We start from the raw sequence: 27,064 nt of genomic DNA on the forward strand, positions 1-27,064 counted from the left end.
CCTTTTCATACCACTGGATTCTCTCTCCCGACTCTCATCCTGAAGGGTTTCGACCCGAAACGTCACCTATTCCTTTTCTCCAGAGATGCTGCCTGACCCGCCGAGTTACTTCAGTATTTTATGCCTTATCCTCCATCTCCAAATAGATGTTTGATCTGCTGTGTGCTTCCAGCAGTTGCTGTATTAATGCAGATTTACCACAAATGCAGCATTTTGCTATTGGATTATGAACACAGAACAATAGAACAGTTCAGCCGAGGAACATGCCCTTCGGTGCATAATATCAGTGCTGAAGATGATGCCTGCTTAAACTATTCTCCTCTTCCTCCCCATGGTCCATATCCCACCGTTCCCTGCATATCCATGTGCCGATCCTAAAGCCTCTTAAATGTCGCTGTGGTATCTGCCTCCATCTCCACCATTGGCAGCCACCACTCAATGTATAAACTTCCTCTCACATCTCCTTTAAACATTCCTTCCTTACCTGAAAACAATGCCTTTTAGTCTTTGACCTTTCCTTCCTGGAAATAAGGTTGTGACTGTCTACCCTATCTGTATCTCTTATAATTTGTATACTTCTATGAGGTCTCCCTTCAGCCTCAAACAATCTAGAGAAAACAATCCAAGTTTGTCCCACGTCTCCTTATAACTAATATCCTTTAATCCAGGCAGAATTCTGGTAAACCTCTTTTTGCCCCCTCATCAAAGCATCCACATCCTTCCTGTAATAGGGTGACCAGAACTGCACACAATGCTCCAAATGCAGCACAAAGCCAAAGTTTTATAAAGCTGCAACATGACTTCTGTACTCCTATGCACAGTGCCTCGACCGATGTAGGCAAGCATACCAGATGCCTTCTTTATTGTTCTATCCACATGTGTTACCAGTATTCACAGGGATGGGCTTTCACTGTAATAATATTAATGGTATTCAGACATGGGGTGTGTGCTCTGATAGGGGTGGCATAAAGAGGATGGGTGCACTAATTTAACATTATTCCATTTAATGGGAATGAGGGAAAGTGGGAGCTTTTACTTATTAGGATACAGACTGGAGTAGATGCAACCCTTTAAAGCTGCACTCATTTTTCTGTTACATTATTTTCAATCGTAGTACAAAGTCTTACAGTGTGGAAACAGGCACTTGCCCACACCGGCCAACAGGTCCCATCTACACAAGTCCCACCTGTCTGTGTTTGGCCCATATCCCTCTAAACCAGTCCTATCAATGCAACAGTCTAAATGTTTCTTAAACATTGCGATAGTACCTGCCTCAACTACCTCCTCTGGCAGCTCATTCCATACATCCACCATCCTCTGTGTGACAAGGTTACCCCTCAGGTTCCTATTAAATCTTTCCCCCCTCACCTTAAACCCATGTCCACTGGTTCTCGATTCCCCATTTCTTGCCAAGAGACTTTGTGCGTCTACCCGATCTACTCCTCTCATGATTTTGTACACCTCTCTAAGATCATCCCTCATCCGCCTGCACTCCAAGGAATAGAGTCCTAGCCTGCTCAACCTCTCCCTGCAGCTCAGACTCTCGAGTCCTGGTAACATCCTGGTAAATCATTTAACTGACTAAATGTAGTTATTAGTTTATTCTGTACAAGTCCTTGGTACTTACTTAACATGTGTGGGTTTCAGATCAACAGAAAGGACAGACATTCATAGGTTACAGTTCAAGAAGTGCTTAGAGAACATATTTAGGTCATTCACAGTTATCCTTGTTAGATTCTTCTTCTGGTTTCCTCTCCCTGACAATATCCAGCAGGCATGGTCTCTGGGTGATTCTTCTCTTTCCTAATCCAGGAATCATGGAGCTAATTTAATTCACATTCATGGTTTGACTTGAAGCTGAAACCTACAGCAATAGTTTAGAATAGTCGGAGAGTCCAGAGACGACATAAGTTGAACAATTTAATCAATAACGAAAATGAAAGAACATTACAGTTTGAGAGTGGGCCGGTATTCAGTCAGTGCAGGACAAACCCACATTATTCAAGGTTTTTAGTTTAGTTTCAGTTTAGTTTTGAGGTACAGTACAGAAACAGGCCCTTCGGCTCACCGATCCCTGCAGTGAGTGCATGGCTATATCACCATCTAGTGGTGGTAAGTGGTGACTGCGGATGCCAGAAAGTACCCAGAGTTAGGGCAGCACCTGGGTAACATGTGGAAACATGCACTTGCCTGCCGAGTCCAAGCCATTCATTAACTTGCGCCAATTCCATTTATTCCCCCACGTCCCAGCCACTCCTTGCAGATTTACACACGGGGAGCGATTTACAAACCTGCACATCTTTGGGATGTGGGAGGAAACCAGAGTGTTTGGAGGAGGCTCCCACAGTCACAGGGAGAACGTTTTTTGTCCTGGTAGTCACAAAATACAACAAATCGCAGCTTTTGATTCACTGCTGCCAGCAATCTTCATCAACTGGTCATTCACAAACGCAGACCCAAGCCCGGGAAAGCATGAGACCTCTGGGAGCCACGTGTCCAGATTACCTGCTCCTCCCAAGGATGATGCACTGTTGAGGGGATCGAGAATTTCAATGGGCAAAACGTGAATTTGCCTTCAAGCTAGATGTTTGCAGTGCACACTGCAGCCCGGTGTGTGCAGGTATATATATCCTTTTCATCTCCAATTAGAGCCACTGATTTCAAACTGATGCCCCCAGTATCAGTCTGCAAAGTGGAAACAATCTGCTGGAGAAGCTAATCACCCACTCTCACATGCCCTGCTACAGCCACGTATGGGCCATGTACGGGCAGTGATTGTACGGGTGTCAGGGGCTATGGGGCGAAGGCAGGAGAATGGGGTTGAGAGGGAAAGATAGATCAACCATGATTGAATGGTGGAGTTGTCTTGATGGGCCAAATGGCCTAATTCTGCTCTTAGATCTGATGAAACACGAGCCAGCTTTGTCTTCTGGATGATGGGGGAGAGGGTAGAATGGGGGAGAGTTTGGGGGTGTGCTACGGTGGGGGAGTTGTGGATGGTGAGCGCGTGTGTTTAGTTTTTAGTTTAGAGATACAGCGCTGAAACAGGCACTTCGGCCCACCGAGTCTGTGCCGGCCAGCGAGACCCTCACACACTAGCACTATCCTACACACACACTAGGGACAATTTACAAATTAACCAAGCCAATTAGCGTACAAACCCGTACGTCTTTGGAGTGTGGGAGGAAATTGGAGCACCCAGAGAAACCCCACGCAGGTCACAGACAGCACCCATAGTCAGGATCGAACCCCGGTCTCTGATGCTGTGAGGCAGCAAATCTACCGCTGAGCCACCATGTGATGGATACCCAACAAGAGGAACAGAAATTAAAAAATGATCTGTGTCACACAAAAGTACAAAATGTAAAACCATGTCTCCGACCAAAGTTGAACATAAACAGCGGGATTAAAGCTGCTCGCTCGGTGTCTCCAGTAGCCTCAGTGATCTTCATGGTGTTGGAGTTTGGGAAAAAAAAGAAAGTTACCACCTTTGACTTCATGTACAGGAGCTCTAGCTGTGGTTGCTGAGAGTGTGTCAGGGTGGGGAAATGTTCAGGGCCTCGGGTTACCAGTGAGCATTCTTCGCCTTTATTAGCTGATGAAGAAAGTGCGTGTGGCTGGCGTAAAGATTCTGCACCTTCTCGATGTCCATCCACTTCACCGCACCAGCGTCGTCCCCAGCTTGGAGGGCGAGCTTTCCCACACTCTCACCTGAAGCAAGACAGAAGCCAAATAAGACTGCACGGTAATCAAGAATAGACACAAAATGCTGGAGTAACTCAGCGGGTCCAGCAGCATCTCGGGAGAAAATTAGGTACTGTAGCGTTTCGGGTCGGAACCCTTCTTCAGACCAGCGGTATGAACATTGGCCTCCAACTTCAAATAGCCCTTGCTTTCCCTCTCTCTCCATCCCCTCCCCCTTCCCAGTTCTCCCACCAGTCTTACTGTCTCCGACTACATTCTATCTCTGTCCCGCCCACTCCCCTGACATCGACCCGAAATGTCACCCGTTCCTTCTCTCCAAAGATGCTGCCTGTCCCGCTGAGTTACTCCAGCATTTTGTGTCTCCCTTCAGTCTAAATCATTGAACTGATGGAGATGCAAGAAACTGCAGATACTGGAAGCTTGAGCGTGACACAAAGTGTCGAAGAAGGTTTCCGACCGGAAACATCACCCATTCCTTCTCTCCAGAGATGTTGCCTGTCCCGCTGAGTTACTCCAGCATTGTGTGTCTATCGTCGGTGTAAACCAGCATCTGCAGTTCCTTCCTACGTGTGGTAATCAAGAGTTATTCGCTCGAGGGTTGAGGCTGTGAGAATCGAGGAGCACGGCGCGAGTGCAGACATGGGCCAGCATTTGGGAGGGTGGCAGGGGGCTGCTGATATGAAACACAAGATCAAAATCTGTGAGGGGTGGATTGAGCGGCGCAGTGACAAACATATTATTACAAAGCAAGCGTTAATGGAAAGGGGGGGGGAGTGAATAACACCGACTATTGGGCGAGGGAGAGGGGAGAAAGTTGAATAGAGCATCAGTTTAATAAAAAGCAAAAACATAAAGCGCTGGAGGAACTCAGCAGGTCAGGCTGCATCAGGGGAGGGAATGGACAGGCAACGTTATGGGTCGGGTTCCTTCTTCAGACCTTCCTTTAGCACTCTGTGTTTTGCTTAAGATTCCAGCATCTGCAGTTTCTTGCAGTTTAATAATTTAGACATGAGCAATACAAATGAATATAAATTCAATATAAAGGAAACTCAGAGAAAAGGGAGTGCGTGGTTGCATCCCACGCTTACAGGTGTGCAGTGACACATGCCTGAAGTTGACCTAGCTTCCATGGATAACAGGGGCAGTCTGGAGTTCTCACAGCACCATAACAAATACAGGCCATTCATATTTGACCCTTCTGAATACCACAGTCATTAGTGTCCATCTCCAAATCAGAGCCAATTACCTGTCTCGTCGTGGTAGTTCATGGCCACGGTTTCCATCCAGGCATTATCAGTATTCCGAGGGTCATCGACATATCCTTGGTATACCTAAGCAGATGGACATCAGTGACAATCCCAACAGGCATGCAGCTTGTGTTCTGGCACCGCTGTTCTCACTCTTCCTGGTGCACTAAGATAGTTAAGGCAATCCTCGACCAACAGGGGAAGGTGGATAGGGAGAGTGAGGACGTGGAGTGAGGGATGGATCAGACAGTAACGAAGCGGAGAGGAGAGGAGAGTGAGGGTACAGAGGGCAGAGTGACGTGGAGAGTGAGGGTACAGAGGGCAGAGTGACGTGGAGAGTGAGGGTACAGAGGGCAGAGTGACGTGGAGAGTGAGGGTACAGAGGGCAGAGTGATACGGAGAGTGAGGGTACAGAGGGCAGAGTGACGCGGAGAGTGAGGGTACAGAGGGCAGAGTGACGCGGAGAGTGAGGGCAGTCTGTGCAGAGTGATGCGGAGAGTGAGGGTACAGAGGGCAGAGTGATGCGGAGAGTGAGGGCAGTCTGTGCAGAGTGACGCGGAGAGTGAGGGTACAGAGGGCAGAGTGACGCGGAGAGTGAGGGTACAGAGGGCAGAGTGACGCGGAGAGTGAGGGCAGTCTGTGCAGAGTGATGCGGAGAGTGAGGGTACAGAGGGCAGAGTGATGCGGAGAGTGAGGGCAGTCTGTGCAGAGTGACGCGGAGAGTGAGGGTACAGAGGGCAGAGTGACGCGGAGAGTGAGGGTACAGAGGGCAGAGTGACGCGGAGAGTGAGGGTACAGAGGGCAGAGTGACGCGGAGAGTGAGGGCAGTCTGTGCAGAGTGATGCGGAGAGTGAGGGTACAGAGGGCAGAGTGATGCGGAGAGTGAGGGCAGTCTGTGCAGAGTGACGCGGAGAGTGAGGGTACAGAGGGCAGAGTGATGCGGAGAGTGAGGGTACAGAGGGCAGAGTGACGCGGAGAGTGAGGGTACAGAGGGCAGAGTGACGCGGAGAGTGAGGGTACAGAGGGCAGAGTGATGCGGAGAGTGAGGGTACAGAGGGCAGAGTGATGCGGAGAGTGAGGGTACAGAGGGCAGAGTGATGCGGAGAGTGAGGGTACAGAGGGCAGAGTGATGCGGAGAGTGAGGGTACAGAGGGCAGAGTGACGTGGAGAGTGAGGGTACAGAGGGCAGAGTGACGTGGAGAGTGAGGGTACAGAGGGCAGAGTGACGTGGAGAGTGAGGGCAGTCTGTGCAGAGCTTTTTTTTTTAATATACCAAAAATAATTTTAATCAATTATTCACAAAAATTATATGTACAATACAAAACAATACAAACAAACCCACCACCATTATCCAAGGTAAAATAAATATTCTTGCATACTAAATAAACTATTATCCAACTATCTCACTATCTATATACTAAAGCTCTCGTTTGTTTGTTCTTGAACCACGGCCAAAACGCTACACGATAGCGCGACAATTTTAGGCCCACCTTACTGACCGTCGTCCCTTTGGTGCTAATGGAGGAAGTTTCGTTGAAACCGGTGTTATATATTTTAAGTTATTCACCTTTCAAAGTTTAAAATCGATCTCCCAGGGAGGGAGGGGGGAGGAGTGGGGGGGGGGGGGAGGGAAAGGGGGGGAGGGGAAGGGGGAGGGGAAGTGGGGGAGGGGGAGAGAAAGGGCTGGACTTTCTCTGGGTGGGGGAGGGGGAGCGGAGGAGGAGGAGGGGAGAGGGAGAGGGAGGGAGGGGAAGAGGGGGAGGGGAAGAGGGGGGATGGGGAAGGGGGAGGGGGGTAGGGGGGAGGGGGAGGGGGAGGGGGAGGGGGGATGGGGAGGGGGGTGTGGGGGAGGGGGTATGGGGGAGGGGGCGGGGGAAGGGGCGAGGGGGAAGGGGCGAGGGGGGAGGGAGAGGGTGCTGCATCAATGCAAGTTTGGGCCTAACGAGTCCACTTGGTCAAGTCCTTATTAAAGATGCATTCCACCCTGCAGTCTGTGCAGTGACGTGGAGAGTGAGGGTACAGGGAGTAGAGTGATGCAGAGCGTGAGGGTAGAGAATGCAGAGTGACGTGCAGAGTGACGTGCAGAGATCACTGGTTGGCGCGGACCCGAAGGGCCTGTTTTCTCGCTGTATCTCTAAACTAAACTGACAAAGCATTACCCCCTATAATAGGGTGCAAGCATGTCCCATGACATTCCCAATATCCCTGTAGGATGCAGTTCTCCAATGCCAACACTGTGAGAGCATTCGAGACCCCCTCCATCTGTTTACCCTCCAGGCGGCAGATCAAAGATCTGTAATACTGACCATCTCCCCAGCTTGAAACAGGTGGTCGATTAACTCTTTCACCCTCTGCCTCTCGGCTTCTGGCAGTTCTAAGGAGTTCAGGGTTTCCTCTCCAAACTCTCTGCGGAGTGTGGCTGACACCTTCTCACCAGGGTCCACCATTCCCTGTCAGAAAGCAAATTGGAATATAGCCTTAGAAAGGTTTTGTCATTACACGATTACTTTCATTCCTGTCCTGAATCAGATCGTTCACCCAGCTACCCATAAAATACAAATTCACCCAGAAGAATCTTTCTTCAGGTAGGCAGTTTGAAACCAATCTTTCTGAATTGGAGCAGTGGCAAGCTTAGCTTCAACATTACATCCAAAGGAGCATAAAACTTCCTCTCCTCTCGCACAACATTATTCCTCAAAGTGTCAGATCGCCAATTGCCAAGCCCAATCGTGTGCTGCGGGTGAGATTCCCAATATAATCCCAATTAAATAGAACGGGTGTAAAATGACTTGCAAGGATGTTACCGAGTCTGGATACCGAGTAAGAAGGGGCAAAATGGGCTAGGTCCTTTTTCCATGGACAATAGACAACAGATAATACCTTGTCAATGGCTTCGAGCCAGCACCACCATTCAATATGATCATGGCTGATCATTCTCAATCAGTACCCCGTTCCTGCCCTCTCCCCATACCCCCTGACTCCGCTATCCTTACGAGCTCCATCTAGCTCTCTCTTGAATGCATTCAGAGAATTGGCCTCCACTGCCTTCTGAGGCAGAGAATTCCACAGATTCACAACTCTCTGACTGAAAATGTTTTTCCTCATCACCGTTCTAAATGGCCTACCCCTTATTCTCAAACTGTGGCCCCTGGTTCTGGACTCCCCCAACATTGGGAACATGTTTCCTGCCTCTAACGTGTCCAACCCCTTAATAATCTTATATGTTTCGATAAGATTCCAGTGTATACAAGCCTATACAAACCCCTCTCACTGGATGAGGAGGGGGAGGGCTAAAAGAGACTTCAGTCCTGTCAAATTGTTGCTGATTCTCACCAAACTACCTGAAGAACAAGCAGCAATGGGGCGAGGTTAAGAGCGGGAACACTAGAATAATGGAAACTGTACCACAATATAGGACACCACTCACCATGGAAGGATGACATAAAATGGCGGAAGGAAATAAAATGGCAGCAGGAGAATCGTATGTATTTTATGCTCCAAGGTGATATTAATTTGAGCCACCAGAGAGCAGCTCTAAACCTGAATAACGGTGGCTGAAATCTTCCGTGCTTACCCCAGGAATTGCCCATTCCTTGTTGTCTTTTCTACAAATCGCCACAAACTGCAGGATGGGCTTCCCAGAGCAATTGTGAGTCACCGGTTTTCCACCCTCCTTCTTCCACCTGTGAAAGGTGAGAGAGAGGGAGCGGTAGAAAACAGGGAGAGGCAAGTGAAGAGGACACCGACAATTTATCAGCATGCACTGGGTCGCGGCCACTTGTGTGTTAACGCAAGCTTTTTTAAAGAACTCACCGTGTACAGAGTACGCACAAAATGCTGGAGTAACTCAGCGGGTCAGGCAGCATCTCTGGAGAGAAGGAATGGGTGACGTTTCGGGTCGAGACCCTTCTCCAGACTGGAAGGGTCTCGACCAGAAACGTCACCCATTCCTTCTCTCCAAAGATGCTGCCTGACCCCGCTGAGTTACACCAGCATTTTGTGTCTACCTTCGATTTAAACCAGCATCTGCAGTTTTCTTTCTTACATGTTACGTACAGAGTACAGTTCACCACATTCGACAGTCCAAAATAAGCTGACTTTAGCATAAATGTCATGCACCGAAGTTCTTTGTTGTAAATAATTCTTCCTTAGAATCTCCATCAAGATCACAAAGTCAAAACTACAACTTAAATCAGACACTACCTCCTTGTAAAGTGTTTTCATTGCAGACTGGTATATGTGAGAACCATTGGATTGAGGGCCAATGGATATCTAGCTGTGTGGTGTGGTACCAAGCAATAGACAGCATACAGTCCAGGGTTTTATCCAGTTTCTTGAGTTAGCTGAGAGCTGGCACATCAGTAGCAGCAAGTAGTTTAACCAATCTCAGACCACAAGGGCAACACAGACAACAAGAAAGAAAAGGAAACTGAAATACTGGAAATACTGCGTGGAAAGGAACTGCAGGAGTAACTCAGCGGGTCAGGCAGAAAACTGCAGGAGTAACTCAGCGGGTCAGGCAGAAAACTGCAGGAGTAACTCAGCGGGTCAGGCAGAAAACTGCAGGAGTAACTCAGCGGGTCAGGCAGAAAACTGCAGGAGTAACTCAGCGGGTCAGGCAGAAAACTGCAGGAGTAACTCAGCGGGTCAGGCAGCAAACTGCAGGAGTAACTCAGCGGGTCAGGCAGCAAACTGCAGGAGTAACTCAGCGGGTCAGGCAGCAAACTGCAGGAGTAACTCAGCGGGTCAGGCAGCAAACTGCAGGAGTAACTCAGCGGGTCAGGCAGCAAACTGCAGGAGTAACTCAGCGGGTCAGGCAGCAAACTGCAGGAGTAACTCAGCGGGTCAGGCAGCAAACTGCAGGAGTAACTCAGCGGGTCAGGCAGCAAACTGCAGGAGTAACTCAGCGGGTCAGGCAGCAAACTGCAGGAGTAACTCAGCGGGTCAGGCAGCAAACTGCAGGAGTAACTCAGCGGGTCAGGCAGCAAACTGCAGGAGTAACTCAGCGGGTCAGGCAGCAAACTGCAGGAGTAACTCAGCGGGTCAGGCAGCAAACTGCAGGAGTAACTCAGCGGGTCAGGCAGCAAACTGCAGGAGTAACTCAGCGGGTCAGGCAGCAAACTGCAGGAGTAACTCAGCGGGTCAGGCAGCAAACTGCAGGAGTAACTCAGCGGGTCAGGCAGCAAACTGCAGGAGTAACTCAGCGGGTCAGGCAGCAAACTGCAGGAGTAACTCAGCGGGTCAGGCAGCAAACTGCAGGAGTAACTCAGCGGGTCAGGCAGCAAACTGCAGGAGTAACTCAGCGGGTCAGGCAGCAAACTGCAGGAGTAACTCAGCGGGTCAGGCAGCAAACTGCAGGAGTAACTCAGCGGGTCAGGCAGCATCTGGAGAAAAAGGATGGGTGACGTTTCTTGTCGGAACCCTTCTTCCAGAAGAAGAGTTTTTCTCCGGAGATGCTGCCTGGCCCGTTGAGTAACTCCAGCACTTTGTGTCTTATCTACTGGAAATACTCGACAGATCAGGTTGCATCTGTGGGATGAGAGGGAGTGAATAGTTCAGGTTGACAACCTTTGATCAGAATAGAAAAAAACGATTAAAAAAAACGAAGAAATACACTTGATGAAGAGAACAAAGAAAATGTCTATGTCTGGGTGAAGCCTGAATTCTGGGCAGCACCGAGGCACTGAAGTTACTTCACAGCCCCAGGGACCCAGGTTCGATCCTGATCTCAGACGCTGTTTGTGTGAAGTTTGCACATTCCTCCTGTGACCACCTGGGTATTCCCCGGGCACTCCCGTTTCCTCCCACATTCCAATGAAGTTCAGGTTAATTAAATGGTTGCTGTAAGTTACTTCAGATGTAGGTGAGTGACAAAAGAATCAGAGGGGAGTTTGTGGTCATCTCAGGGGGAAAAAACCGTGTCATGGACACAGCAGACATTTGATTTTACAAATTCAGAATTTTGGTGTCCAAAATTCAGAATTTTACATCAGAATTCATAATATGGCGCGTAATGCAACTTTTCAGCAAAAAAAAAGTATGCACGCCAAATGTGCGTACATTCATGTGTGAAAAACGACTATTATTTCCAACAGTCTGTAGTTCTTGGACTACATGTACAATGTCAGGCCTAACATGAGTATATTCTGCTATTCATCGAAAGGTTATTGAACAGAAATACTGTTTACAACACAAAGAAAAAATTGTTTTGTTTTGTTTTTTCTATTTTGCTTTTTCCTTATGCAAAATGTATGACTAAGTTACGAAGAAAGAGTTTCATTTAAAACTGCACATACCTAATTTCATTGAAGACATACTTGCTCCAGTGATCTTCAACAGCAAATCACAACAGTCCATGTCCCCACCCACCCCCCACTGCCCTCCCACCACCCCCACCCCCCCACTCCCACCCCCCTCCCCCCCACTCCCACTCTACCCCCACGCCCGACTCCCCTTCACCCCTCCCCCCTTTCCCCCGACTCCCACCCTCCCCTCCCGCCTCCCCCCTTTCCCCCCCACTCCCGCCCTCCCCTCCCCACCTTTTCCACCCACCTCCACTCCCCCTCCCCCCACTCCTCCTCTCATCCTCCCCCACCCCCCCTCCCTTCCTCTAACCCCTCAACCCCCACTCCCCCATCTCCTGCCCCCCTCCCCCACACCCCATCCCTTCTCAACATCAATGGACCTCGCGCTAAGCAGCGAGGCGAGCCCAGCGGTGAGGTGAGGGGCGGGGCCAGCGGCGAGGCGAGAGGCGGGGCCATAGGCAGGGCCAGTGGCGAGGCGATGCGGGCCAGCGGCGAGGCGAGGCCAACGGTGAGGCGAGGGGCGGGGCGAGAGGCAGGGCGAGGCCAGCGGTGAGGTATGTGTTTTGCGGAAAAATGTGAGGTGAAATCGGAATGGCGGAAATGAAATAAGAAAGCAGAAAGTTTCCGCCAAATTCGGAAGGGTTGGGAGGTCTGATACAGGGAAAGATGGAGCAGAGGAATGGGACAGAGGGGATGTTCTGCTGGGAGCAGGCATGGTCCCAATGGGCGGAATGGCCTCCCCCGTGGCAATGTAAGAAAGTTAGTTCCCACAAAGAGTGGTGGTGCCAGTTGAGAAAGGGTGGTGAATGCATTTTAATCTCAGCTGAATTGTCTGGGGGGAGTTGGAAGCAGGAGATGAATGAGAGCAGAGAGAGAGAAGAAAATGCTGGACCAGTGAGCTACAAAACTATGCAATTACTGGGATTCTGGAAATACTTAACGGGTCAGGCAGCATCTCTAGAGAAAATAAAAAGGGGCAGCACAGTGGTAGAGTTGCTGCCTCAAAGCACCAGAGACCTGGGTTTGATCCCGACTACGGGTGCTGTCCGTACGGAGTTTGTGCGTTCTCCCCGTGACCTGTGTGGGTTTTCTCCGGGGCCTCCGGTTTCCTCCCACATTCCAAAGACATACAGGTTTAGGCTAAATGGTTTGGTAAAATTATAAATAGTCCCCAATGTGTGTAGGGTAGAGTTAGTGTGCAGGGATCGCTGGTCGGACCGGACTCGGTGGGCCAAAGGGCCTGTTTCCGCGCTGTATCTCTAAACTAATAAACGAAACTAAAGACAGTGTTAACATTACAGGTTGTGGACCCTTCATCCGGCTGAACATGCTACATACTTAAAACTGTTGATTTAATTCCAATGTGGAATGCTGAGAACTGTATTGTGCTTGGTTGGCAGATGAGATGAGATGATGTTCATGGGCTTCCTTTGAACATTGTAAGACGTCAAAGACAGGACAGAGTATGAGTGGGATGGAGATTTAAAGAGGCAGGAAACTGGAAGCTCTTGCAGACTGAGTGTGGGTGTTTGGAGTGCAAGTGATCATTTTTAGTTTAGTTTAATTTCGAGATACAGCATAGAAACAGGCCATTCGGCCCAGAGTCCACGTCGACCAGCAATACCGGTACACTAGCCGTATTCTACACACTAGGAACAATTTACAATCTTTACCAAAGCCAATTAACTAAACCTGTGTGTCTTTGGAGAGTGGGTGGAAACCAGAGCACCCGTGGTCGCATGGAGAACTCCGTAAAGACAGCACCTGTAGTCAGGATCGAACCCGGGCCTCTTGTAAGGCAGCAACTGCTGTGTCAACGTGCCATGCCATTTTAGTTTCTTTTCCCACATCACCTGCACCCAGACCCCATCATCTGTGTTTGTCCCACTCCTGGTTCCATCCACCTACTTCCCACACCCTTCACCCATCAAATGACCTCCACGTCTGCCTTTCATCTCTCCCTTAAATGTCTCCCAACATCATCTTCCTGAACATTGCAGATTCCAACACTGGCAGCTGTTTGTCTCCTTTCAGCTGTTTGTCTCCTTTCAGCTGTTGTTTCTGCCTTCATTCTCTGCTCCACCCCACCTAGCTCCCTCTGCCCCCTTTCTTTCCTTGCCTGCTTCCACCTTTCATCCACCTGCCTCCATCTGCCAATTCCGCCCCTCTCGATCCCATCAGCCCAGCATCCTTCACCCCTCCTCGGTCCACCTACTGGCCCCTGTCTCAACCCCCCCCCGCCTTATACTCTCTCCACTCTCAGTCCCAATGCGGGGTCCTGACCCAGAACATTGACAACCCCCTTACTCCTGCAGATGCTGTTCGATCTGCTGAGATCCCCCAGCAATTCTTTTTTGTTGTTGTTATATTTGAATGCCTATTTTACATTAATTCCAGATTGGGCGGCAGTGGTGGGGCCTCGGCAACAGCGGGAGCCTCGGCAACGGCAGGAGCCTCGGCAACGGCGGGAGCCTCGGCAACGGCGGGAGCCTCGGCAACAGTGGGAGCCTCGGCAACAGTGGGAGCCTCGGTGGCGGTGGGGCCTCGGCAACAGCGGGAGCCTCGTCAACAGCGGGAGCCTCGGCAACAGCGGGAGCCTCGGCAACAGCGGGAGCCTCGGCAACAGCGGGAGCCTCGGTGGCGGTGGGGCCTCGGCAACAGCGGGAGCCTCGGCAACAGCGGGAGCCTCGGCAACAGCGGGAGCCTCGGTGGCGGTGGGGCCTCGGCAACAGTGGGAGCCTCGGCAACAGCGGGAGCCTCGGCAACAGCGGGAGCCTCGGCGGCGGTGGGGCCTCGGCAACAGCGGGAGCCTCGGCAACAGCGGGAGCCTCGGCGGCGGTGGGGCCTCGGCAACAGCGGGAGCCTCGGCGGCGGTGGGGCCTCGGATAGTGGTGGGGCCTCGTGAGCGACCCGCGATCAGCGGTCGATGAGCGTGGGGGGGGGAGGGGTAGGCGATGAGGACCCGGCGTGGGGGGGGACCACCGTGAGGGACGGTGGGAGAACAAAGGGGGACCCAGTGTGGGGGAGGGGGGGGGGGGTGCACTCTAGTTTTAGAATCCTCTGCCCAGGGGATAAGCCTGTGTTTGTTTGTTTGTTTGTTCATTCGTTCCGGTTAAGACGCTGTGCACACGGCAGGCAGCCAACATTCACTTGTCTTTTTCTTTTTTTTTCACTTTTAATTTAATTTTAATTTCAACTTTGTGTGTTGCGACTGTTGGCAGAACAATTTCCCTCCGGGGATGAATAAAGTTTCATCGTATCGTATGGTAAATACAGAGAGATCAGCACACTGTGTTCTCATAAACATAGGGCACAAACCTGGTCACAATGGGGTCTGCTGCATGGTTAGGGCCCCACCTTCCCAGGAGTCCTCGCCCTTTTAATCCAGTCCGTCCACAAGGATTCCTAAGGCATAAAATAATGTACAGGTGAACCAATTATTTGTACCTCAGCCAAACCTGGCAGACAGTTTCAATTGGTATTCAATGGATTGGTATTGGTATTAAATTGGTATTCAATGGATTGGTAGACACAAAATGCTGGAGTAACTCAGCGATACAGGCAGCATCTCTGGATAGAAGGCATGGGTGACGTTTCGTGTTGAGACCCTTCTTCGGTCTTGATCCGAAACGTCATCCATTCCTTCTATCCAGAGATGTTGCCAATCCCGTTGACTTACTCCAGCATTTTGTGCCTATCTTCGGTGTAAACCAGCATCTGCAGCTCTTTCCTACACATTTCAATGGATTGGTATTGATAGTAAATTGGTATTCGATTGATTGGTATTCAATGGGTATTCGTTAGAATCAAGGAATAATTCACCTAACTGCAGCCCAAAGGCATGTGTATGATGCCTATCCTACCACTGACCAAGACTGAGCCTAAAGTTACGGGCTCTGATTATATAAGAAAATAACTGCAGATGCTGGTACAAATCGATTTATTCACAAAATGCTGGAGTAACTCAGCAGGTCAGGCAGCATCTCGGGAGAGAAGGAATGGGTGACGTTTCGGGTCGAGACCCTTCTTCAGACTGAGGGCGTGATTATATTTCTGTTTCCTACAACCTCTATATAAATTTGAGACACCTTTGTGTTTTTTTATCCCTTCTTTACCTAGCGCTACCCAGCTCTGCCTTTCATTATCCTACAAACAAGGAGATGACCTGCCAAGACAACACTTTCAGCAATGGCCCAAAAGCAACTTCTGGGAAGTCCCAAGCATTACTCTCTTTTCTGATAAGAGTTTGAGTATCATCATTCAGTGCCTTCCCACAAAAATACACGGAAACCCAGTTGTTCTCATCAAGCTGAAAATATTAGCTAGGACATGGAGGAAGGCTCTCTAGGTCTTCAACATCATCCAATGAGATCTTTTACACTTGGTGGCCTAGTGCATCAGTCACTGAAAGGAAGCATGCAGGTACAGCAGGCAGTGAAGAAAGCCAATGGAATGTTGGCCTTCATAACAAGAGGAGTTGAGTATAGGAGCAAAGAGGTCCTTCTGCAGTTGTATAGGGCCCTAGTGAGACCGCACCTGGAGTACTGTGTGCAGTTTTGGTCTCCAAATTTGAGCAAGGATATTCTTGCTATTGAGGGCGTGCAGCATAGGTTTACTAGGTTAATTCCCGGAATGACGGGACTGTCGTATGTAGAAAGGTTGGAGCGGCTAGGCTTGTATACACTGGAATTTAAAAGGATGAGAGGGGATCTTATCGAAACGTATAAGATTATTAAGGGGTTGGACACGTTAGAGGCAGGAAACATGATCCCAATGTTGGGGGAGTCCAGAATCAGGGGCCACAGTTTAAGAATAAGGGGTAGACCATTTAGAACGGAGATGCGGAAATGCTTTTTCAGTCAGAGAGTTGTAAATCTGTGGAATTAACTGCCTCAGAAGGCAGTGGAGGCCAAGTCTCTGAATGCATTCAAGAGAGAGCTAGATAGAGCTCTTAAGGATAGCGGAGTCAGGGGGTATGGGGAGAAGGCAGGAACGGGGTACTGATTGAGAATGATCAGCCATGATCACATTGAATGGTGGTGCTGGCTCAAAGGGCCGAATGGCCTACTCCTGCACCTATTGTCTATTGAGAGGGAAAATAGGACTTACATTTACCATTTCATCTCAAGACTGCTCCGACAATGGGGTCATTTAGTATTGCCCTTCAGTGTCACTCCATGCCTCTGGAATGGGGCTTGAACCGACATCTATCACAGTATGTGTTACCCACTCGCCCATGGTTAAAGGGGGAATGAACAATTTCCAACAGAAACATCCAAACACACGGCATTATCCAATTTCCCAAGAAAATCATTCTTATATGTGGGATACTCAAGCCGCCATGTTATGTTAGCAGTTTGCAGTAAGTTGGAAAACAGGCAATTGCGCAGAATTTCCCCAATGTCTCACTCCAGTGTTAGAGAACGTAGAACAGTGCAGCGCAGGAACAGGCCCTTGGGCCCACATTGTCTGTGATGCCCAAACCATCCCTTATCTACATCCGCATAATCTATAGCCCTCCCATTCCCTGCATAACCATTTGCCTATGCAAAAGCTTCTGAAATGATACAATCGTGTCTGTCTCAACCACCAACCCTGGCAGCCCGCTCCAGGCACTTCCCACTGTCTCTGTAAAAGAATTGCCTCAAATTTGAATCTTCGATAAACTTTGCCCCTCTCACCTTAATAAAGACGTAAAGAATGTGAACAGTGGAATTGTGAGCATTCCCCCATACCATGCCCCCACTGCTGAAAGTGTTGTGACAGCAGATTATCTCATTGTCTGTAGGATCATTGTGAGCATGCCCCCCAAACCACAACCTCAAAGCAACAAAGGCATATCAAAAAATCACAGAGAGACTTTAACACTTAGAAGCAGGGTCACTCGGCTTTTCATAAACCGAGTGGCGAAAATACATCATGCTCCATCACGTGAAGAGGAGAGCATCAGGGTCGGCTAGGCTAAAGCATGGTGCAGGTATAAACATCTCCACGGGTACATCTACTTTCATGAGTGGACACTGAGCAAGGAAGTCCCACCTTGGGAAGCCATTTATCAGATTATATGTTCCTGCGTGGGACCTTCTATCCACGTCGCCATCCAACTGATTGAACTTCAGCACCTTGTTCAATGTTCCTTCTTCTCTGTAAATGAAAACAAGAAAGGGAGTCCAGTTATAGCCCAGTTACATTAGAGCAGAAGGCAAGTCATTCATGAAGAGCTTTGAATAAATATTGTGTTTCGTATGGCTTATGCTCCATAAACTGTAGGTTTGCTGCTATGTTCCATATTATGTATTGGCAAATTGGATTCATATTTATTCAAATGCCCATTGTCACTGTATTCAGACGGTGGTTATAGATTGTGCAGAGGTCTCCTCTGATGTGACCTTCAGCTTTTCCTCTCCGAAGACTCTGCTTAGCATTATTGTGAGGCTTTTCACTCTTTGCATGTGAACTAAGAGATTGTACATGGGTGAATGGGCACCACATACCTCCTGCACTGTTATATTTAGGTTCAGACCCATTCCCGAGGTGTGGGCTGACATTGAAGTGCAATACCAAATGGATTTATTGTCAGCGCAGTCTTTAGATGAAATGGTACATGTCGGTCCCATTTTCCCTCTCAACTCCATGTAAAGAATCCCATTGTGTGATGTTGAAGACCAATGGAGTCCACCCCCATGCCCTGGCCAATATTTATCCTTCAACCAACAGCTCAAAGGACAGATTATCTGCTCATTTCATTGTTGATCCTGAAACCAGACTGTGTGAAAATCAGCGCCCACATTTTTTTACTTTGCAGCAGCAACTACACTACAAAGACATCTTTAACTTTTAACAATCCTGATGAAAGGTCACTGACCAGAAATATCAACTCTGTATCTCTATCTACAGATGTTTCCTGACCTGTTTTATTTCAAATGTACTTCATTAGCTAAACAAAGACTTTGGTGGGTCTTGTTGAGAACATCGCTTACATAAATACAAGTTCTTTCTTCTCATATGCCACTTCAGTTAATGGCTCGATAGCCTGTGTTACAAGAGTGTTGTTGGTAATGCTCTGGTGATCAAGTCATTAATTGTACAAGGCTTGTTACCAGCAGACAGTCAGTTTAACAGTCAGATACAGCCAGAAACATAGTGACTGCAACAGGAGTAAGCCACGCTGTGTTCTAAGCTACAAAGAAGGCTGTTCCAAAAGGTGACTGCTATGATGTTCTTTCATTTTAAACCCGGCCCTCTGCCAGATTGTAAGAGGAATATCAATACAGAAAATGCTTCCGAGATTCAATCAGAAATATTCATTTTGGCACATTCTGAACGCACTTAATCTGGCTCATTCTCAGTGCTCTCATAATCTTGGTAAAAACAATGATGTCTGTTTCCTTCCATGGATTATTAGAGCATTCCCTTCAGTGACAGACATACAACAGCAACGATAATATTTGTACTGAATATTCACGATATCAAAACACTTCGGCACGGTGGCGTAGTGGTAGAGCTACTGCCTTACAGCGCCAGAGACCCGAGTTCGATCCTGACAATGGGGGTTTGTCTGTACGGAGTTTGTACGTTTTCCCCGTGACCTGATTGGGTTTTCCCTGGGTGCTCCAGTTTCCTCCCCGCTCTCCAAAGACCAACGTGTTTGCAGGTTAATTGGCTTGGTGTACATGTAAAATTGTCCCTAGTGTAGGAGAGTGTTAATGTGCAGGTGTGGACTCCATGAGCCGAAGGGCCTGTTTCCATGTTGTATATCTAAACTAAATGTCATTACTGCACATACCGAACTAAAGCAGGAGATACTAGTGGTAAGCAGAGGTTTGAGCAGAGATAGGTTTAAAGACTGGATGTCAAGGAGGAGGGAGATTGAGGGGTGGAGGGATTTAGGGAAGGAGTTCCAGAAAGTGATGCCAGTGTGGTTGAATGACGGAGAAGGTGGCAGGAGAACAAGAAGACTATCAGCACGGAGTGCCACTGGAGTCTGCGTAATAAAATGGTGGCTGGTCTGTGTTCTGGCTCCAGTAATCCACCTTGATTTAATATTCCCGTGTGCCAATTCCAGCACTGGAACAGTCTATACTGGAAGTATCAAGGGGGTCAACAGGACTGGGGCTGGAGTGGGGTGTGAGAGAACATTGTTAGAGAACTGTCAAGTAGATGGTGGAGATTGTCTTTGTACTAAAGAGTAGATCCAGTTGAGAAATCACCTTGCCTGGAAAGGGCACCGCTCACAACTAGTGCGCGGACTGGGCTTTGTAAATGGCACCATGACAATGGGCTTTGTAAATGGCGCCATGACAATGGGCTTTGTAAATGGCACCATGACAATGGGCTTTGTAAATGGCACCATGACAATGGGCTTTGTAAATGGCGCCATGACAATGGGCTTTGTAAATGGCGCCATGACAATGGGCTTTGTAAATGGCACCATGACAATGGGCTTTGTAAATGGCACCATGACAATGGGCTTTGTAAATGGCGCCATGACAATGGGCTTTGTAAATGGCACCATGACAATGGGCTTTGTAAATGGCACCATGACAATGGGCTTTTGTAAATGGCGCCATGACAATGGGCTTTGTAAATGGCGCCATGACACGGCGCCTCTTGCATGCGGGATCAGTACACCATTTCTAATTTGCTAATCGGGGATGTGCTTGGGTACGGCAACACACCACTGGACTGTAAGCAAATAATTTCACTGTGTGTTTGCAACTCACACGTGACAGACAATAAAAGCACCATTGAACCATTAAAAATGAGAAAAGTGCAAAGTCGATTCAGCCTACGTTACTAGCTGGGAAAAGATGGTGAAACTGGGGCGAAGGTACACAGAGTCGGTATTACAGGGCAAAGATAAGAGTTTTGATATTCCTAATAATTAAGTGAGAGGAAACTGTAACTCAGCCAAACAAACTGTGGATAGATCATCAGCTCAAACTGTGGATAATCACCAAGATGTTAATGATTAAAAAAGACCACAGGGTAAGTCAGTCCTGTTGTAGGGGTGACAATGACTGGAAGAGAGGCTATCGTTGTACGTGTTCTGACTATGACGGGATGATTAGAGTGGAACCAAGTGCAAGTTGCCCTACTCAACTGGAGAAGATTACAGTGTGCCTGACCAGATCAGGAGCAGCCTGGTTAGCTCAGTCGGTAGAGCATGAGACTCTTAATCTCAGGGTCATGGGTTCGAGCCCCACGTTGGGCATACTCCATTGAAAGGGCGGCACAGTGGCACAGCTGGTAGAGCTGCTGCTTCACAGTGCCAGCAACCTGGGTTCGATCCTGACCGCAGGTGCAGTCCGTCTTGAGTTGGAGCTCCCGTGACCTCCTCCAGGTGCTCTGGTTTCCTCCCACATCCCCAAGGCATGCGGATTTGTGGGTTAATTGACCTCTGTAAAATGCTAGGTGTGTAGGGAGTGGATGAGAACGTGGGATAAGATAGATGGTCGGTGTAGACTCGGCAGATCGATGGGGCCTGTTTCCGTGCAGTATCGCGAAGCTGAACTACTTGGTGCAAGAGAAGTCGATCACGCAACACGCTCTTTATGTCAGCCTACCTGTAGGGTGGGTCTGCCCAGGGTGGTTGTTTCAGCAGTTCAGGAGCAGTATAGTCAACTGGGTTGTAATTAGTCCATGGAACTGCCCAGTCCACTTTATCATTGGGGACAGGGAACCGGAGGACTTCAGAACATGGATACACCTCGCTGCGTGCCTTCAGGTGGAGGCACTTGAGAATCTCCATGAGAGGCACAAACGTCACGCACTTTGCTTTAAACACAGGCCGGCGGTGTAACCGCTGCACTGCAGCCAACCTGTAAACACAGCCACTGACGTGTAAAACAGCACATTGCAACCGAGTAACTATATAGTTAAACATTTAATGTTAAACAGTGTATTTTAAACGTGATTTATCGGCAGAGCTTTAACAGTTTACAGGACGTGCAAAATGTTTCATGATCTGACGTCAGACTGTTAACTTGAGGTGCTCGGAGCTGTCATATCCTTCGAACCAACATGAGCTGAGTGACGAAGAGGTGGCGCAGCGGTAGAGTTGCTGCCTCAGAGCGCCAGAGACCCGGGTGCGATCCTGACTACGGGGTCCTGTCTGTACGGAGTTTGTTCGTTCGTCCTGTGACTTTTCTCCGGGTGCTCTGGTTTCCTCCCACATTCCAAAGGCGTGTAGGTTTGTAGATTAGCTAGACACAAAGTGCCGGAGTAACTCAGCGGGTCAGGCAGCAACTCTGGAGAAAAAGGATGGGTGACGTTTTGGGTCGGGACCTTGCTTCATACTGGTTCCGACCCGAAGCATCACCCATCTTTTTTCTCCAGAGATGCTGCCTGACCCGCTGAGTTACCCCAGCACTTTGGGTCTATTTTCGGTACAAACCAACATCTGCTGCCGTTTTACCTACTTGCTGTTCTATGCTTTATCCACGCTTATATTCCCTCCAATGCTACAGGCTCTAATCTTGTGACTTAACCTTTGGTGAGGTACCTTGTCAATGGCCTTTTACAAGGTGGGTACATCCCTGCTGGCTCCATTCTATCCACTCTGGTCCCAAGTTCCCAAACACAATACTAATAAATTTGTTTGACATGATTTCCCCTTCGTGAAGCCTTGCCGATTCTGTTTGATTGGATTATGAATTATGATTTTTTCCCTGAATAATTGATTCTAAGTTTTCCAACAATAGACGTTAAGGTAATTGGCCTAATACTACATGCTTCCTCCCTTTTATAATGGGAGTGTCACTTTGGCAAGTTTCCAAACCCCTGGGCATCTCTCCAGATTTTTGGCTACAAGAGGACCAGGGCTGGGAACTGAATATTCAGGGGTACACAACGTATAGAAAAGACAGACAGGTGGGCAGAGGGGGTGGGGTTGCTCTGATGGTAAGGAATGATATTCATTCCCTTGCAAGGGGTGACATAGAATCAGGAGATGTTGAATCAGTATGGATAGAAATGAGAAATTGTAAGGGTAAAAAGACCCTAATGGGAGTTATCTATAGGCCCCCAAACAGTAGCCTCGACATAGGGTGCAAGTTGAATCAGGAGATAAAATTGGCATGTCAAAAATGTAATGCTACGGTGGTTATGGGAGATTTCAACATGCAGGTAGACTGGGAAAATCAGGTTGGAAATGGACCCCAGGAAAGAGAGTTTGTAGAGTGCCTTCGAGATGGATTCTTAGAACAGCTTGTACTGGAGCCTACCAGGGAGAAGGCAATTCTGGATTTAGTGTTGTGTAATGATCCTGATCTGATAAGGGGACTAGAGGTAAAAGAGCCATTAGGAGGCAGTGATCACAACATGATAAGTTTTACTCTGCAAATGGAAAGGCAGAAGGGAAAATCGGAAGTGTCAGTATTACAGTATAGCAAAGGGGATTACGGAGGCATGAGGCAGGAGCTGGCCAAAATTGACTGGAAGGAGGCCCTAGCAGGGAAGACGGTAGAACAGCAATGGCAGGTATTCCTGGGAATAATGCAGAGGTTGCAGGATCAATTTATTCCAAAGAGGTGGAAAGACTAAGGGGAGTAAGAGACACCTGTGGCTGACAAGGGAAGTCAGGGACAGCATAAAAATTAAGGAGAGGAAGTATAACATAGCAAAGAAGAGTGGGAAGACAGAGGATTGGGACTCTTTTAAAGAGCAACAAAAGTTAACTAAAAAGGCAATACGGGGAGAAAAGATGAGGTACGAGGGTAAACTAGCCAATAATATAAAGGAGGATAGCAAAAGTTTTTTTAGGTACGTGAAGAGGAAAAAATAGTCAAGGCAAATGTGGGTCCCTTGAAGACAGAAGCAGGGGAATTTATTATGGGGAACAAAGAAATGGCAGACGAGTTAAACCGTTACTTTGGATCTGTCTTCACTGAGGAAGATACACACAATCTCCCAAATGTTCTAGGGGCCGGAGAACCTAGGGTGATGGAGGAACTGAAGGAAATCCACATTAGGCAGGAAATGGTTTTGGGTAGACTGATGGGACTGAAGGCTGATAAATCCCCAGGGCCTGATGGTCTGCATCCCAGGGTACTTAAGGAGGTGGCTCTAGAAATAGTGGAAGCATTGGAGATCATTTTTCAATGTTCTATAGATTCAGGATCAGTTCCTGTGGATTGGAGGATAGCAAATGTTATCCCACTTTTTAAGAAAGGAGGGAGAGAAAACGGGTAATTATAGACCAGTTAGTCTGACATCAGTGGTGAGGAAGATGCTGGAGTCAATTATAAAAGACGAAATTGCTGAGCATTTGGATAGCAGTAACAGGATCATTCCGAGTCAGCATGGATTTACGAAGGGGAAATCATGCTTGACAAATCTACTGGAATTTTTTGAGGATGTAACTAGGAACATTGACAGGGGAGAGTCAGTGGATGTGGTGTACCTCGACTTTCAGAAAGCCTTCGACAAGGTCCCACATAGGAGATTAGTGGGCAAAATTAGGGCACATGGTATTGGGGGTAGGGTACTGACATGGATAGAAAATTGGTTGACAGACAGAAAGCAAAGAGTGGGGATAAATGGGTCCCTTTCGGAATGGCAGGCAGTGACCAGTGGGGTACCGCAAGGTTCGGTGCTGGGACCCCAGCTATTTACGATATACATTAATGACTTAGACGAAGGGATTAAAAGTACCATTAGCAAATTTGCAGATGATACTAAGCTGGGGGGTAGTGTGAATTGTGAGGAAGATGCAATAAGGCTGCAGGGTGACTTGGACAGGTTGTGTGAGTGGGCGGATACATGGCAGATGCAGTTTAATGTAGATAAGTGTGAGGTTATTCACTTTGGAAGTAAGAATAGAAAGGCAGATTATTATCTGAATGGTGTCAAGTTAGGAGGAGGGGGAGTTCAACGAGATCTGGGTGTCCTAGTGCATCAGTCAATGAAAGGAAGCATGCGGGTACAGCAGGCAGTGAAGAAAGCCAATGGAATGTTGGCCTTCGTAACAAGAGGAGTTGAGTATAGGAGCAAAGAGGTCCTTCTCCAGTTGCACCTGGAGTACTGCACCTGGAGTACTGTGTGCAGTTTTGGTCTCCAAATTTGAGGAAGGATATTCTTGCTATGGAGGGCGTGCAGCGTAGGTTCACTAGGTTAATTCCCGGAATGGCGGGACTGTCGTATGTTGAAAGGCTGGAGCGATTGGGCTTGTATACACTGGAATTTAGAAGGATGAGGGGGGATCTTATTGAAACATATAAGATAATTAGGGGATTGGACACATTAGAGGCAGGAAACATGTTCCCAATGTTGGGGGAGTCCAGAACAAGGGGCCACAGTTTAAGAATAAGGGGTAGGCCATTTAGAACGGAGATGAGGAAGAACTTTTTCAGTCAGAGAGTGGTGAAGGTGTGGAATTCTCTGCCTCAGAAGGCAGTGGAGGCAAGTTCGTTGGATGCTTTCAAGAGAGAGCTGGATAGAGCTCTTAAGGATAGCGGAGTGAGGGGGTATGGGGAGAAGGCAGGAACGGGGTACTGATTGAGAGTGATCAGCCATGATCGCATTGAATGGCGGTGCTGGCTCGAAGGGCTGAATGGCCTACTCCTGCACCTATTGTCTATTGTCTATTGTCCCGGATCGGGGTGTGGGTGAGTAGACGGGCAGCGGAGTTTTGAATGTATTGAAGTTTACTGATGATTTTTGAGGGTGCGCCATAGAGGAGGCTGTTGCAGTAGTCCAGACGGGAGGTGATGAAGGCGTGGATGAGGGTTTCTGCAGCTGTGGAGGAGAGGCATGGACGGAGACGGGCAATGTTTTTGAGGTGGAAGAAGGCTGTCTTTGTGATGTGTTTGATGTGTTTGTCACCTTGGGGGAGGGGAGCGGTGGGGGATTTACAGTTGTTAATGGAGATGAACTGGTGCCTGTCAGAGAGGTAAGATTTGAACCAGGATAGGGCTGTGCCGGTGATGTTAAAGGAGGTTTCAAGTCGGGTGAGGAGAATGGAGTGATTTATGGTGTCAAAGGCGGCGCTGAGGTCAAGTAGGATGAGGATGTTGAGGTTGCCAGCGTCGGAAGAGAGGAAAAGGTCGTTTGTGATTTTGAGGAGCGCAGTTTAAGTACAGTGGTTGGAGCGGAATCCGGATTGGACCCATCCTTCCTCTGTACCTCTCACCCTTTCCTTTCTTCGCCACAGTCACTATCCCCCTCCCATCGTTTCCTTCTTCTCACCTTCTTCCCTCACCCTACTTCCTAGTTCTCCCCTCTTTCCTTCTTTCCCTGCTACTTTTTTCCCTTCTCCCCTAGTTTCTTCTATTTCTCCCCTCTCTTGTTCCCTCTCCATTCCCTCCTTCTTTCTTGAAGGGTCTCGACCCCAAACGTCACCCATTCCTTCTCTCCCGAGATGCTGCCTGACCTGCTGAGTTACTCCAGCATTTTGTGAATAAATCGATTTGTACCAGCATCTGCAGTTATTTTCTTATACCCTCCTTCTTTCTTTCCTCCTTCCGTCTCTTGTTCCTTCCATCTCTCCCTCCCTTTCTCTCCGTCTCTCCCCCTCCCCCTCTCTCTCCCTCCCCCTCTCTGTCCACCCCCTCTCCCTCCCTCTCTACTCCTCCCTCCCTCTCTACTCCTCCCTCCCTCTCCCCCTCCCCCTCTCTACCCCCTCCCCCTCCCCACCCCTCCCCCTCCCCCTCTCTACCCCTCCCACTCTCTACCCCCTCCCCCTCCCCTACCTACCCCCTCCCCTCTCTACCCCTCCCCCCTCTACCCCTCCCCATCCCCCTCTCTACCCCTCCCCCCTCTCCCTCTCTCCCCCTCCCTCTCTCCCCCCTCCCTCCCCCTCCCACTCTCTACCCCTCCCCCTCTCCTTCTCCCTCTCTCTACCCCTCTCCCCTCCCCCTCTCCCCTCCCCCTCTCCCCCTCCCCCTCTCTCCCTCCCCCTCTCTCCCTCCCCCTCTCTACCTCTCCCCCTTTGCCCCTCCCCCTCTCTACCTCATCTCCTCCCCCTCTCCCCCCCCTCTCTACCCCTCCCCCTCTCCCCCCCCTCTCTACCCCTCCCCCTCTCCCTCTCCACCTCTCCCTGCCCCTCTCCCCCTCCCCCCTCCCCTTCTCTACCCTCTCCCCCTCTCCGCCAGCCCCTCTCTGCCCCTCTCTGCCCCTCCCCCTCCCCCCTCTCCCCCTCTCTCTATCCCTCTCTCTCCACCCCTCCCCCTCCCCCTCTCTACCCCTCCCCCTCTCCCCCCCCTCTCTACCCCTCCCCCTCTCCCTCTCCACCTCTCCCTGCCCCTCTCCCCCTCCCCCCTCCCCTTCTCTACCCTCTCCCCCTCTCCGCCAGCCCCTCTCTGCCCCTCTCTGCCCCTCTCTGCCCCTCTCTGCCCCTCCCCCCTCTCCCCCTCTCTCTATCCCTCTCTCTCCACCCCTCCCCCTCCCCCTCCCCCTCTCCACCCCTCCCCCTCTCCACCCCTCCCCCTCTCTACCCATCCCTCTCTCTCTCTCTCTCTCTCTCTCTCTCTCTCTCTCTCTCCCCCCTCCTCCCTCTATCCCGGTTTTCCTGCTCCCTATTACCTTGTTACCGCCGCCAGGATCCACATCCGGGAGTCGGTTACCCTGACAACCCGTCACGTGCCCCGCCGGCGCGCATGCTCCTGCGGCATGTGAGGATGGCGGTCGCCGCCATCTTTGATCCTGGCAGGACTCCCCAGACTCAAGGTGCAGGTGGTCCCAAAGTACAGGAACTTTACTCTGAAAGTAAAGACCATCACTTAAATAATCAACCCACTGCACATAATGGAGACAGAAGAGACTGCAGATGCTGGAATCTTTAAACAAAACACAAGTTCCTCCTGCAGT

At 49.3% G+C, this 27,064-nt stretch overlaps 1 protein-coding gene and 1 non-coding gene across 4 annotated transcripts; one reads left to right on the plus strand and one right to left on the minus strand.

Moving 5' to 3' along the window:
- Positions 1-1,611: 1,611 nt before the first annotated feature.
- Positions 1,612-26,816, minus strand: LOC144605633 (ADP-ribose pyrophosphatase, mitochondrial-like). Of its 3 annotated transcripts, none has more exons than XM_078421071.1 (8): positions 26,780-26,816; positions 20,824-21,078; positions 17,297-17,401; positions 14,576-14,662; positions 8,527-8,635; positions 7,259-7,402; positions 4,952-5,036; positions 1,612-3,711 (listed from the first exon to the last, which is right to left on the minus strand). In XM_078421071.1, the coding sequence occupies exons 1-8, from the start codon at positions 26,803-26,805 to the stop codon at positions 3,566-3,568; spliced, it is 957 nt and encodes a 318-aa protein (XP_078277197.1). In that variant the 5' UTR covers positions 26,806-26,816; the 3' UTR covers positions 1,612-3,565. The 3 variants fall into 3 exon arrangements, with proteins under 3 accessions (XP_078277197.1, XP_078277200.1, XP_078277198.1); XM_078421074.1 differs by lacking the exon at positions 26,780-26,816 and adding an exon at positions 25,672-25,721; XM_078421072.1 differs by lacking the exon at positions 26,780-26,816 and adding an exon at positions 25,382-25,611.
- On the plus strand, positions 20,399-20,471 carry trnak-cuu (transfer RNA lysine (anticodon CUU)). Its single transcript has one exon. It is a non-coding gene; the product is annotated as a tRNA-Lys (tRNA).
- Positions 26,817-27,064: the final 248 nt, after the last annotated feature.

The sequence above is a fragment of the Rhinoraja longicauda genome, chromosome 25, assembly GCF_053455715.1.
Source record: "Rhinoraja longicauda isolate Sanriku21f chromosome 25, sRhiLon1.1, whole genome shotgun sequence".
Lineage (NCBI taxonomy): Eukaryota > Metazoa > Chordata > Chondrichthyes > Rajiformes > Arhynchobatidae > Rhinoraja > Rhinoraja longicauda.